The sequence below is a fragment of the Onychostoma macrolepis genome, chromosome 21 (assembly GCF_012432095.1).
Source record: "Onychostoma macrolepis isolate SWU-2019 chromosome 21, ASM1243209v1, whole genome shotgun sequence".
Classification (NCBI taxonomy): Eukaryota; Metazoa; Chordata; class Actinopteri; order Cypriniformes; family Cyprinidae; genus Onychostoma; species Onychostoma macrolepis.
In genome coordinates, this window is record NC_081175.1 from 750,197 (window position 1) to 764,849 (window position 14,653).

General features: G+C 39.3%; 1 protein-coding gene across 1 annotated transcript; it reads right to left on the reverse strand.

The window, feature by feature from the left end:
- Positions 1-12: 12 nt before the first annotated feature.
- kif20a (kinesin family member 20A) lies at positions 13-14,536 on the reverse strand. The gene is given in 20 exon segments (XM_058758567.1): positions 13-1,002; positions 2,207-2,344; positions 2,608-2,699; positions 2,771-2,814; positions 2,816-3,018; positions 3,842-3,944; positions 4,043-4,182; positions 5,046-5,189; positions 5,274-5,442; positions 5,653-5,796; positions 5,901-5,975; positions 6,353-6,464; positions 7,837-8,049; positions 8,884-8,989; positions 10,331-10,506; positions 10,588-10,726; positions 11,972-12,091; positions 12,190-12,312; positions 13,890-14,073; positions 14,344-14,536. Coding segments are annotated over 19 exon segments (2,733 nt in total). The 5' UTR covers positions 14,064-14,073; positions 14,344-14,536; the 3' UTR covers positions 13-684.
- Between the last annotated feature and the right edge of the window lie 117 nt (positions 14,537-14,653).

The window sequence follows — 14,653 nt, forward strand, 5'->3', positions numbered from 1 at the left end:
TCTATTACAAAACGCACCCAGTTTTGATTATACAGTGGAAAGACATTCAAAAGTGACAAACAAACATCTGAAACCACGGCAACCTTCCCAAACGCATGCAAAATGTGCAAAAGAGGAGCCAAAGCACGAATGTAGTGCTAAAATCTGCATTTGGCCACTTACAAACACGCCAAAAACAAAAAAGACTTGCATGTGTATTTGGTGACAGTAACACTGAATTCTTAAAAGATTAATTCTCAAACGTTTAGAAACAGAAAGCAGCACCATGAAAGAGTCTGATGAATTAGTTATGGTCAGCTTTACATATAACATATTTGGAAGACAAAAGGAATCTTGCTTTTACATTTTAATTTGGTATGCATAATATAAGGAAAAATTTAAAACAGCATGTAGGGAAAATAAAAAAGGGTATAATAGCCTTTAGGTTAGTAGTTGGAATCAATACTTCTATCTTGTTGCTACGTTATGATTTGGTTTGCATAACATATAGATATATAAAATAAAACGCAGCATGTAGGGAAACAAAATAGGTAATAGCCTTTGCTCTTCAAATGAGTTTCACAATAGAAACCCTTGAACACAAAATTAAAAAACTCCCATCAAAATAAGGTCCATTTGCATGTCACCTGATTATATTACAGACAGAAATATAAAAACTGAGATATTAAAGCTCTGTGGCCGCTGCTAATATTTGATGCGGAACTGAATGGGAGTGGACGGAGGCGACGGCTGGCGTGAGCGTAACACACGGGTGTGCGGTGTGCCCGTCTCGGCCCGCTGCCGCGAGGGGAAGATCGAGCGGAAGAAGGGCCGTTTCTCCGGAGGCTGGTTCTCCACGTAAGCCACAGCCACCCCGCAGCCCCTCTTCTTGCAGGAGCCGGACGCAGCGCTGGACGCTGGAGGAAGCTGGCCGCTCTGTGACCGCATCAGCAGCTCGTCCTTCCTGCGCAGATCTGCTTTGACCAGCTGCAGACTGGTGTACAGCTCCACCAGCATCTGATCCTACAAACACAGAGCGGGAGGAGAGGAGAGGAGAGGGCAGGCCAGAGGGGAAACTACACGGTTAATTTAGTTCTTATGAAATCACACAGATTAGATGAGAAAATCAAGAGGATTTAGATTACAACAAACAGCCTGTTAGTAAACGGAATCAGAGGAAGGGATGCATGTGAATCTTGTGCATCATTCTCATGGCGTCAGTGCAGTTTGTTAGTAAATACATTCTGTCTGAATCAGGAAGGAGTTAGAGAGACAATACAGGAAGAAACAGAGGAAGAGATGTTGGTGTGGCACAGACTAGCTACACATCCATTGTTCAACATTAGTAATATCTAGAATAAATGTTACTTTCCTTTTTATTACATGAGAGAATTCACAGCTAGCTGTGCATTAAACTATTTTAATACGCCACCTGACACACAGCGGAGTGCATTAAATTATTTTAATGCACAGCTAGCCATGGATTATTCTGCTTATACCATGGTCACTTGCCAGCATTGATAACGAGGTTTACAGTGAAATATTTGACTGAAAGGGTCAGTTACGGCTCGTTAGTTCTAGCATTCTGCCCACTTCAAATCAGAGAGAGATGAAACGGTGCGGTAAGATCACATTTAAATGAATTATAGCATTTATATTATACAGAAAATGACCTGCATCTCGCCACAAACAAATGAAGCCGAGTTTAGTTACTTAAACAGCCTCATTGCTGAGAAATATAATATAGTGATTCAGTATCGAAGCTATTTTATTAATAAAAGTCACATGGCAGCGTTGTTTGAGTGAAGTGTGTAAAAGCAGCACATTAACATTGAACGGTGATTAAACTGAAGTGGATCTACTTGCGCATTACACCCTCGGTTTCACAGACAAGGCTTAAGCCTATAGTCCCAGACTAAAATGTAATTCTGAGCTGTTTCAACTGAAAGAAACTTGCACTGGCTGATCGTAAAATATATCAGTGCCTTTGATTCATCTCAAGATGCACACCAGTAATGTTTTTTCTAAGGCATGTTAATAAAAATTACCTAAATGTCCTAATTGAACTATGGCCTAATCCTGGCTTAGTCTAAACCCTGTCTGTGAAACCGGGCCAATGAGCTTTATTCAGACAGACCATGGTATGAAACTAACGTGTGAGCTGATAATCAGAGCTCAGATGGAGCGTGAGGTCTGGCTGGATTGAGGCGTATGCTGGTGTCGTTACCTGTTTGACGAGTTTGCTGTCAGCTGAGGAGAGAGCGATGCGCAGCTTCTCTCCGTCGGTGTTACGACAGCACGCTCGTTCTCCAGACTGCAGCTTCACACCCAGCATCTGGAGCTCCATCCGCAGCTGCTTCAGGTTCTACACACACACACACACACACACACACACACACACACAGCATTGGAAATCATGTCAGTAATCAACAGTGGAGGATCTGACTCTGTGCCATCAAGCGCCCCCTGGAGGATCTTCATCTCTCACACAAACACTAGCAGCTAGGCCTGTCGCAATAAACAATATATCGACTTGTTGCACAATAAATGTACATGACCTCAATCATTTTTGGTGATGCAATATTGCCCATTATATTTACATAAAGATGAATGTCACCATGTACTGACCCTCTGGCCCTCCTGCAGCTTGCGCTCGGCTGAAGTCGTCAGGGTTCCTGTGGATCCCGCCAGCAGCCCGCTCTCCTGCAGACGCTTCAGCTCTGAACCAGAGAGTGGATTCAGTTGTAGAAAAATGCAGTTGATTTCATCTCTGAATCTTGTTCCAGCTTACCGAGTGTCTTCAGGTGCAGCTCTGTCTGCTTCAGGTCCAGGTCCTCTGCACTGCTCCAGCTCGGCTCTACACCGCTCCAGCTCGGCGCTCTCGTGATCCGTGTCTCGCCTGTGTGATGAAGCCAGACGCCGCGAGCGCCGCGGAGCGCTGACGTCACTCAGAGGCGGGAAAATAGGAGCTGGAGCGATATGACCCTCTTCCTTCTCCTTCAGAGCAGCAGTGAGCTCTCGGATCTCTTCATCTCGCTCCTGCAAGACACGAGAAACCGTCAAAAAAACACGTCTTGTACATGGTAATAACATAAGCTTCACTCAGTTGTGTTTGAAAACTCATATTATATTATATATACACAATTAACTTTATTCAGCAACAACACATTAAATTGATCAAAAGTCAAAGTAAATACTTTTTTTAAATAAATGCTGTTCTTTTGAAATTTCTATTGATCTGTGAATCCTGAAAAATAAAATGCATCACTGTTTCCACAAAAATATATTGAGCAGCAAATCAGTGTATTAGAATGATTTCTGAAGATCATGTGACTCTGAAGACTGTAATTTACATTTAGTAGATGCTTTTATCCAGAGCAACAAGAGCAACGATATGCGAGTGCTATAACAAGTCTGTTAGCTTAACACAGTACACGTAGCAAAGTTTTTATTTTTTTTAATTATACAATAGATAAAAAGAAAACTGATAGAATAGAAAAAGAATAGAGAAGCTAGTGTTATTTTCTTAAAAAAAAAAAAAAAAAAACTAAGTTAGTAAATGAATAGAATGCAAGTCTAAGAATAGAAGAATAGAATATAATTAGAATAGAGTGCTATGATGAGAGTAATGATGCTGAAAATTCAGCGCTGCGTCACAGCAACAGATGAACAGATATTCACAGAGAAAACAGCTATAAGAGATTATAATATTTCACAATTTTTACTGCATTTTGTTCAAATAAATGGAGCCTTGATGAGCAGAAGAGACTTAAAAAAACTAAAGTCCTGCTGACAATCTGACAACTGCTCTGATGTTAACAGCAGGTCTGAACAGGGGTTAGTTCTCCCTGACATCACTGACCTCTAGCTCCTGGCTATAATATGTCTTCAGGCTGCTCTTCAAGTTGTTGATTTTGTTCTCGCATCTCTTCTCCATCAGATCCCTCTCGGTTTCCAGCGTCTCGCTGCACAAGGAAAGAACTTAACAACATGCACATGTACCACAACAACTTACTAGATGCATGGATTCTTTTCTCCACGCAGAGAAGCACTAGTGAGTTACCTGAAGTCGTCCTGCATGCGGCTGATGACCTCCATCATCTCCGTGCAGACCTCCTCCCGCACCGCGGCCTCCAGCTCCTCTTTCTCCTGCCGCTGACGCAGCACTTCACGCTTCAGAACATCGATGGCCTTCAGCAGCGCCTGAACGCAGCGTAATCACACAACTGATCAATGACGTCTGAGACATTCACATGAAACACAGCCATCAGCAGAGCTGGGTTTACATGTGATCTGGATGACAATCAGATTCCAAAAATGATGCACTTGTAATTAGATTAAATTACATTGATTACAAATATTTAAACAGACTAGTTACTTTCTTGATTTGATAATTACATATTCACACCACAGCAATTTCATTGTAATTTACTGATTCTCCCCAATTCTTCATTTACATTTTCCTTTCTAAAATAGTCTACCGCTTTTATACACTCTCAGAAAGTCTAGTCAGATGGACATAAATCACACGCCACACAGCATTCAAGCACTAGATTTACAGAAATCATCAACAATCTAAAGTCTCAACATTGCAACAACTACTAAAGAACACAATGTTTTTGAATTATGGGTTATTTAACCATGTATTATTATTATGTCTTTGGGAAGCTTTTGTCTTTCAAACACATTAAAATGCACATTATTTCCAATTTACTTTTATAAACTTCTTTTGTCGACCGAATGTTTTCCACCTAATATATTCACCTGAAGTACCCCAGAGATTTTAGGGTTCATGGCTCTGTGACGATGGCTCATGCTCACATGAGATGCAGGTAAACAAACAAAATATTTCTTTTTTTTTTTTTAAGTCTTTTAATTTTATTGTCGTCATTTTAAAATGATTTATTTAGATTTTACATTTTTATGATGCAATTAATTACTAGCTTTTCATTAAACATCAACCCCAGTTTGAGAAACCTTGACGTAATGCAACGTTTAATTTGGAATCAGTAAAGGACTACAATTTGCAGTGCTCTTGTCTCTGTGAATGAAATAAGTGTATTTACTTCAGGATCAAACATGGTGATGTCTCCTTCCTCGTCGCTCTCCTCCTCCTCCTCCTCCAGTAGAGTGGTGTTGTTGGGATGCTGCTCACGGAGCAGCGACAGAATATACGCCACTCGGGTCTTACTGCACGGCCCATGCACCAGCTGACACGACAGAGATGTGTGTGAGAGGAGAACACGGTCGGGTGTCCAGAAGAGGAAAGATGAAAGGGTTTGTCATGTTGTTACCTGTGTGGCGATGGCAGAGAACTTGAGCGCTTGCAGCGTCTCGTCGTAGGTGGAGGCGCAGGGGTTAATGTTGACCAGCATGCAGGAGCGCCCGTGACCACAGAAGAAGCTCTGCAGGACCCTGGTTAACTTGCTGTCTCTGAAGGGAACCACCAGCGGAGGACGAGACCTGCGGCAACGACAGCACATATACATCACCTGGGCTCCAGACTGCCACCAAATGGTTGCATTTTGTGACCATTTTTTCTGACAGTGTGACTAAATTTTGTGAGCGGTCACACTGGTGCGACCACAGAGTTGTCCAACTCATAAGCACTGCATATGAGAAACAACAAACAGCAAATGAAACAAAAGCGTAATGAACAGAGCGGACACTCACTTATTGGTCTGATTGTGTCTCAGAGCAGTGATGCAGCGGCCCAGCGTCAGCAGAGAGGTGTTGATGTTGTTCGCCTCCTTCATTCTCTCGCCGTTCTGCTGGGTTTTACAGCGCTCAGACCCCGCCAAATCACACACAGAGAGCCTGCCGGGACAAAACACATCCTTCAGAGGTCTTTTAATCGCCAGAATAATTCTACAGGGTTCAGTCCAATACAGCAATTACAACAGTAACGCAGATGGACTTACTCGCTGATTCTGGTCACCTGTCCCAGCTCCGCTTGAGGCTTGACATGTAGAACACGGATAGTAAAGATACTATGGCTAAAAAGGTCAAGAAAATACATTATTATTATATTTTGCCCTCACATAGGGCAGTAGCGTGGATTCACATTGAAATTCTCAGAACAATGGTAAATGTGTCGGCTGCTTAAAGTTAGTAAAAGTCATCTGTTCTTCTGCATTATGACGTACATCTGACTGTTATGGATCATTGGAAAAGAAAGAAAATGTAGGACAAGGACTTGGTTCTGATAGGATTTTGCTCTCAGGTGTGAGGATTAAATGATTGGAGTCCTGAATGAAGATCCAATTACAGTATTGTGATAAACCGTTGCAAGATCTAAAGTTACGAGCGCAGATGTTTGAGGTTTTAGTAATGAAACATACAATTTCATTTCACAGCATCACTCATGATGTACCTGCGGCTGGAGTTGTGGTTTAGGTGAGTGCTGGCAAAACTTTGATTGCGTTGTCCAACTTTAAGCACTTTCCAGGCCTCTTCTGCACTTTGTACCTGAATCCAGGTCAGATCTAAAGCACAGAGATGAATCATTCAGCATCATTAAAATTGAAAGAAATGTAAAAAGTCAAGAGGACATTAATACATACTTAAATTAGTAACTGAAATGGAATTTCTGTTCTGTTTGCGATAGGGATGGGCGATATGGACTTAAAACTATATCACAATATTTTCTGGTATTGCGATAATGATATCAATGACAATAATTCACATGCATCCACAGAGACAAAAAAATAGGGTGTTGGGAGCACAAACGTAATGTAATGTAATGTCGTTTCATTCATACTGGACTCCAGAGGGCGCTCTCGTGCATAAACTCCATATATGCATCACAGATGTAAGAGAACTGATGAGTTCCAGGAAATCCCTAATATGTGACCCTGGATGACAAAACCAGTCAGAAGGGTCAAATTTTCGAATAAATAATCTTTCCATTGATGTATGGTTTGTTATGATTGGACAATATTTGGCTGAGATACAACTATTTGAAAATCTGGAATCTGAGGGTGCAAAAAATAAATAAAAATAAAAATACTGAGAAAAAAAATCACCTTTAAAGTTGTCCAAATTAAGTTCTTAGCAATGCATATTACGAATCAAAAATTAAGTTGGTATATTTACGGTAGGAAATTTACAAAATATCTTCATGGAACATGATCTTTACTTAATATCCTAATGATTTTTGGCATAAAAGAAAAATTTATCATTTTGACATATACAATGTATTTTTGGCTATTGCTACAAATATACCCGAGACTTAAGTCTGGTTTTGTGATCCAGGGTCACATTTGGACAAAGACATCCAGCTACCGCTGAGTAAAAAGAACACAGAAACGCTTAAACTGATCAAACATGAAGACAAACACGATTGTGACAATATATGGTTTATCTTTGTTCATCTTAGGTATTTTTATTAGAATGAAGTATATTTATAATGCAATGCTAATTGAAACAGGATTTCTACATCATTCTGTGATAAGAAAACAGGTCTGGTCACAAAAACAAGTTATTTCAAACACTCAACTTATGTTATTAAGTAAATCTGGAGTAAAGGTATGTGAAGTATGTTAATCTTTGTTGAACAACAGGTTTGTAAACAGGCTCATATACATGCAAAACTGTATTGCACGTGTTACTATTGTACAATTACTCATTGCACAGAATGACTTTTTTGTCGCACTGTACAGCCCTGACCAAACAGCTCCTCATTTAGCGAGGAACTCCTCCTCAGTTTCACATCCGCACGGCGGCACACAGAAATGTGTCAACAACTAGGTTTTATCGTTGTTATCGTGGGAAGACTAATTCTTATCGTGGGTAGAATTGTTACCGATATAATCGCAAACGATAAGATATCACCCATCCCTAGTTTGCGATTCTTACCCTTTACGTAAGGATTTCCATGTTTGTCATCGCTGAGGCGTAGCGTGGCTCTCTTGCGGGACTGAAGTGAAGGAGGAGCATCCAGGAGATCGTAAAGAAACTCGTTGTAGATCTCATAAAACGAGACCCAGACTGAGAACTGCACACCCTGCTCAAGATCCTCCCCACCGCTGAGACACAGGCCATTCGCCTCCAAGCACACGCCATCTGAGTCTGGACGACAAACACACACTCGCTCAGAAGAAATCTCTAGTTTTATGTTAGGATTAGGGCCAAAATTCTGCATTTGAAATCTTAAACATCTCTAACAAACACAGCTGGAATTTGTCACTTTTTATCTTTAAGTGGCCTAACATATCAATTAGGGATGCATGATATTGGATTTTGCCGATATTTTTCTACTCATATTGGCCGATACCGATAGATTTCCTTTTGTTTGGAAATGACACCAAGTCTCTCCTGTGCAGAAATTATAAGCAAAATATTTTTAATTTTGGTTAGGTTTTAACAAGAACTTATTTATTAGAATTAAAAAATAATGAAGGTTTTTTAACAGCACATTGAAGCTTTGAAAATAACTATAAATAAACTATCAACCGCTGCATGTTTTCCCCCTGAAAGATGCAGTGTTAACCCTAATATTTTATTTATAAGATTTAACATTTGTAGATGGTCTTAAGCAAAAGAGTTGTAAAAATCTTTTAGAGCTTATGATTTGTTTAAAAAAATAAAACATATTACACATTAATGAAAAAAATCAGTATATATTAAATTATTTAATTTACTAGTGTCATGTTTGTGATTTTTTTTTTCATGCAAGCTATAGATATTATATCTAATCACGAGCACATGCGAGTTAACCCATTCCTCTTATTGGCAAGACATATCGGCATAATTCATATCAGGCAGATGCCGATATTTACATTTAAAGCCATTATCGGCCGATTCCGATATCAGTCCGATAATATTGTGCATCCCTAATATCAATATTCAGCTCAACTGAGTGTGAATAATTCTGCTCAGGCTGGATGCCAGAGAGCTCCTCACCCTCCAGCTGTGTTGCGATGTGGCTGGTCGCTGAGAGTCCGCTGATGCCGCTGTCCCAGGACAAACCTGCTCGCAGCCGAGACTGATGTCCAGCCGTGCTTTCCTCCTGGACAAAACAAAGACAATTAGAGATGGCCAAGAACAACCTGAAACTCCTGAGGGACAAAAAGGATTCATTAAAGGACAATAATTAGTATCATTCTAAGTGTTTTTACAGAAAAACTGACAATGTCTCAAGAATCACCACCTGCTCATAATTCTCCAAATTTTTAGTATGAAAAATAAGCATTCATACATTTTTGACATGTTTTAGTTACAATTGCTAAAGTTGTATCATAAAAAACTTAACTAGTAACTTTAAAGTTTTTGTTGTCTTTCCTTGCCATCTACAAATATTTTTTTTCCAATAATTAATCTAAATTATTCTGAAATGCTAAAGTAGATAAAAAGAAAGAAAAAGAAAGTCTAGTGGAAGTTTGAACTTATTTACTTCTGTGTTTCCGCTACCCTTGTAAAAATAACTGTGTCATGTGCAGCTCTATGGCGTTTTATGTCTTTAGTGAGCGACATAAACAATCCTGAGCTCGTGACATATACTGCTCCACAGGTGAGACACACTGCTTACTTTAAACTGCAGAAACAGTAATGTATTGCTATTGTTGTCCTTACATCTAGCATCTGCTATTTGAGAAGCCCTGTACTAGCCAATAGCAATTTTATTTATTAAATAAGCCATTTGCTTACTCTAAATCTGTTACTTCTCTCTCAATTTTGAGGACTGTAACAGAATTACACAATTTAATTACAAAATAAATGTAACCGTAATCGGTTTCAGTTACTACGAAAAAGTGTAATTAAGCTAGTTACTTATGAAAATGTTAATGATTACAAAGGTGGTTACATCAGAACACACTTTAATTGATATCTTTCATAAATTGCATTGATTGCTCTAAAGTATGAGACACCAATATTTCAGGAGTTTAAGACACATGCTTAATTAATAACTGATTTATTTAGTTGGGTTTATGTATATGCTTTATTTTCTAAGATTAACAGTTTATTTTTTCCAAGGCATTGTTAGATGCCAGTGTTTCCTAGCTTTGCAAAGATTTGATTTCAAAGACAGTATCATAGCTACTAAACTATTTCTTATGATTTTAAATTTGTATTTAACCTCAGAATGATCTCAAAGTAAAAAGAGGTTTTAAAGTCTGATTTTGTGGTGGCTGTGCTTTAAAATGAAATTATTATAATCTTAATTCAAGTGATAAAGGTAATCATTGTTAAGCACTAACTGTAAGGTTAACATGTTTGAAAACTTTAGATATTTAGAAAAGTAATGTTACATTACTTTAATGAAGTAATTGAAATAGTTACACTACTTGCATGTTAAACAGGGTAACTTGTAATCTCCAAAGTAACCTTCCCAACGCTGCGCTCTCTTTACCTCTTTGAGCAAAGCGTCCCGCCGCATTTCCTCAACACGGACCTCTCCCGCGTCCAGCTTACGGACCTCCTGGCTCAGTACAGGCTTGAGGTCCATGGCGGAGTACAGCCGTCCAGACAGCTTCAGGAACACAGAGACTAACGCTCGCGGCAGCAGACCCGCCTCGCCACCCGCACCTGTTCAATCACAGAGAATAACAACCCACCCAGCTGTACAGAAACATGTGCATCACACCAGTGCTGGAATGGCCGTCTTACCCTGTATGGTGTAGGTCTTGCCCGAGTTAGTCACACCGTAAGTGTAGAGGAGCCGGTTTTCTCCACGCAGAACATCTCGCACCATCTCTCTTATGGTGTGATCGTAAACCTCCTGCTGAGAGCTCTGCGCTCCAAAAATCTGCACGAATGAGAAAAGTCACATCCAGAGTGAAGCTTGTCAGTAAAAATAACTTTGTGAGCCTTTTTAATATTGATGATTTCCTTCATGGTGGACGCTAGGGGTGTGTGATATATATGGTCTGTGATAATATCATAATTGTTGTTTTAAATGATGTGCGATTTTACATTATCAAGCATTTTGCAAAACCATTCAAAACACACCTACAGAGCGCACGCATACATCACGTGAAGTCTAGACGAGTGCGCATGTGCATTTAGAGCGCGTTCTTTCACTGCATGATTCAGTCTAATTAAATTAATTTAGAATAATCACAAATTCAAGACATGGGGGCAGAAAATGTATTTATACCACTTCATATAGTTAATCAATTTCACACGAAGAGTGCGGTTTCTTCTCCAAAAATTACCATGATTACAAATGTGATATTGGTGTTTTACAACAGTTCAATAAACAAGAAGTTCATTAAGAGATTTGTGTTTTAGACACTATATTGCCTGTTTTTCCTCTATTTCGCCAACAAAAATAATTCCAAACACAGCCACAGCACTGTTTTGCGTCTCTGAGCAACATGACGGTGATTCGTTCCTGAATGAATCAACCGTTTAAATGATTCGGTTCAATGGCAATGATTCACTTAGTATCAGTGACTTGCTGCCACCTTCTGGCGGCCTTAATTTCACATTTAAAGTATCTTTTCATTATTTAAATAATTTCAAATATCAGTATTCAACATGTTAGGTTTAGTATATCAAAACATTATTTATGCTTTTGTAACCGCAGGTTAAAAGGATTCATGTCCTGCATTAAACAGTGTGTAAACACATCTAAACACCTCTTCAGACGCAGCTTCTGTGTTTCCTCTGCTGTGCAAAGATGAATTTTGTTGATACTGATTTCATTTGCTTGACAACAGCCCAAATGGCTTAATATTTTAATTCACTGATTAAATGTAAGAATTTGACTCAAAAGATAAATGCACACTTTTAGAAAAAAAAAGGCTTTATAAAAAGTAAAACTGCCCATGAAAGCTAAAAATGTAAACTTTTTGGAAAAGATTAATTTCTATCAGTGTGAACTGATCACCACACAGAATATGAAGAATATCAAAAACGTGAGGAGTTCGTTTAAGATACCAGTACAATAACACACTCAGCAAAATGTCGACTAAATATCGATAAAATCCCAGAAAATATAGAGATGTAATTTTTTGTCACTATCGCACACCCCTAGTGGACGCATTACCTTTGTGAAGGTGAACTTGTGCAGGCTCTGAGCGATGCCTCTCTCTGCACTCTTCATGTTGCGGGAGTCTTTGGGCGCTCGGAGAAGCAGACTGTCCTCAGACTGCACATTCACACAACCCTGAAGAGCACAAACAGCACAACAAACACTTCACTGTTAGCTAAACAAGCCCTTCCTTACTTAAAACAGGGTTTCACAAGAGTGTCAGATTCCTTCACCTGCTCCTCGGCCCGCTCTTGCTCTGCTTCAGTCAGAGGACGGATCCGCAGGAAAACCTTCAGCTTCTCCGAGCCGTCATCAGCGCTGCCTCTCCTGCTGACATCAGGCTTGATCTGCACACGCTGCCAGTCAAACAGATGAAAGATGCATTCACATCACAGAGCCTGCGGTACTAACCATTAAGCAAGCAGTTTGTGTTGACATTACTTACAGCAGTCTTTAATGAATAGAATAATTGTGAAGGAGCTGCTTTGGGCAGTGTGATAATCTGAGGCATAAGAGCCCACTGAACAAACAGTAATCATCAGCCTGGGGCGAGTTCAGCAAAACTGAACAATATAGCATAGAGCATTATGACCGTATGAATAAATCAGAAGTAGTGCAGTTCAATACATCAAACTACATACTGGTGGTACATACAGTGGAAAATACCTACTCTATTGCTACTGGTTATAAACCCACAAGTACTTATTTTTTTAATAGTACCTATTTATTACTAATGTTGATTCCAGTCATCGCTAGTGATATACAAAGTGTCCTGCAACTTTGTATACTTGTCATATGTAATAACCAGTCAGCGTGGATACTGTGTAGTTTAATCTTACTAGTAACATTACAAATCTTGCTAGTATTGTAAAACGTACACTAATAATAACCAAAAAATGTCAACTTGTTAGCAATAACAAAAGTAGTTACTGGAACAAGTGCTAGTATAAAATACAAATCACACAAGTGAAAATGGAAAAGTGCAAGTAACCGATATTAGTGAATTTTAAGAAATAAGTGTACAAATATCTTGCCCCAAATATAAGTCCATCATACCCAGTGTTGCCAACTTAGCAATTTTGTTGCTAAATTCAGCAACGATCTCACACTACCCTAGCAACGTTCTCACACTACCCTAGCAACGTTCTCACACTACCCTAGCAACGTTCTCACACTACCCTAGCAACGTTTTCTTCCAAAACAACAAATTTAGCTATTTTTAAAATTTATTTGGCAACTTTTGTTAAGGGACTCAAACGATAAAAAGGCACATATTTTCCATCTAAATTAAACAAAAAGAGGAAACCAAAGATGTCTAGCAGTGCACACATCACATGAATTAAGTTAGCTGCTACTTGCAATTGTTCAATTTAATAATAATAATAATACTAATAGAATAGTTGTTCATTTATGATACACCTTGTTAGCTTGTACCTGATTGTTGATCAGTTAGTACACTGTAAGAAAAATATCTAGAAAAATGGAAAAGGTACTAAGACAAGATATTCATTATCCATTGTAACCCAAAAAACACAAAGCAGGTAAAAACCAATATGGAAAATTCCTTAATGTTAACATAGTAGATTATTGCCTGTTTTTACAGACTCTTCTTAAGAGTGTAGCATACTAACTAACTACCAATACACCGCTTAAAAGTATAATTGTTCAGAATGTGTAGTTTACAAGCTAATAAAAAAATGTGTAAGTGTTCAATAATTCAGTGTTGTTTTTTAAAAATACAGCTGTTTATATTTTAATATTATATTATGCATTTATATAATATAAAATATATTTTTGCTGAGATTTGATGCAGACACTATCTTGCGTAGTGACGTCAGCGTGCAATGACATCACAACGTCTTTTAGCAACTTTTAGCAACTTTCTTTAGCAACTTCCCATGAAAATTAGCCGGCATAAAAACACAGATCATACCTCTTGAGTGGGAGTTTGGGGATCTGCAGCAGGGGTGATAACAGAGATCTCCGGCAGAGGAGACACAAAGCGCTGGGACCTCATCAGAGCTCCAATATCTGCAGCTGTGGACTCAAACACAGCCCCACACTCCTCCTCATCGGACAGAATCCCGCACGGAGACGCCAGAGCCATGACCACACGCCTAGACACAAACACACACGATATTTACCGTCGGGACCATCCTGAATGAACTCCTAAACACGAGTCACTCGGTTAGCCAGATGACTGCGTTTCAGTTCAAGCACGCCGTTATGTGCTGGTTGTTAAACACTGAATCGTTATGATATAGCAAACAACAAAACACAGCATTTCCACAGAAACGTTTATTTTAGTGACCTCAAGTTGTGTTAGCTGTTAGCAGCTAGCATCGCATATTCGAAAACACTCCTGTCATAAATATTCGTGACGTTACCTTGATTTATGATGTCCTTCGGAGGAAAATATGATCCGAACGTATTTTTACAGGTATATAAGTGACTCCTACAGCTAAGCTAGAATCAGAACATCTAATCTGGACACAGTTAGTACAGTAACTAACCTAAACATAAACTCATCTGTCCACCTGCATCGCTCACTAACGGTTGCTGAGATATATTCGAACGCCGCGGTCAGGGCGCTCCACCAATCACCGCGCACCTGAGCTACTCCATTTGGCCAATCAGACACGCCTGAGGAAATACTTTGCTTTTGATTGGTCAGCGTGCGGTGCTTCCACTCCCTTT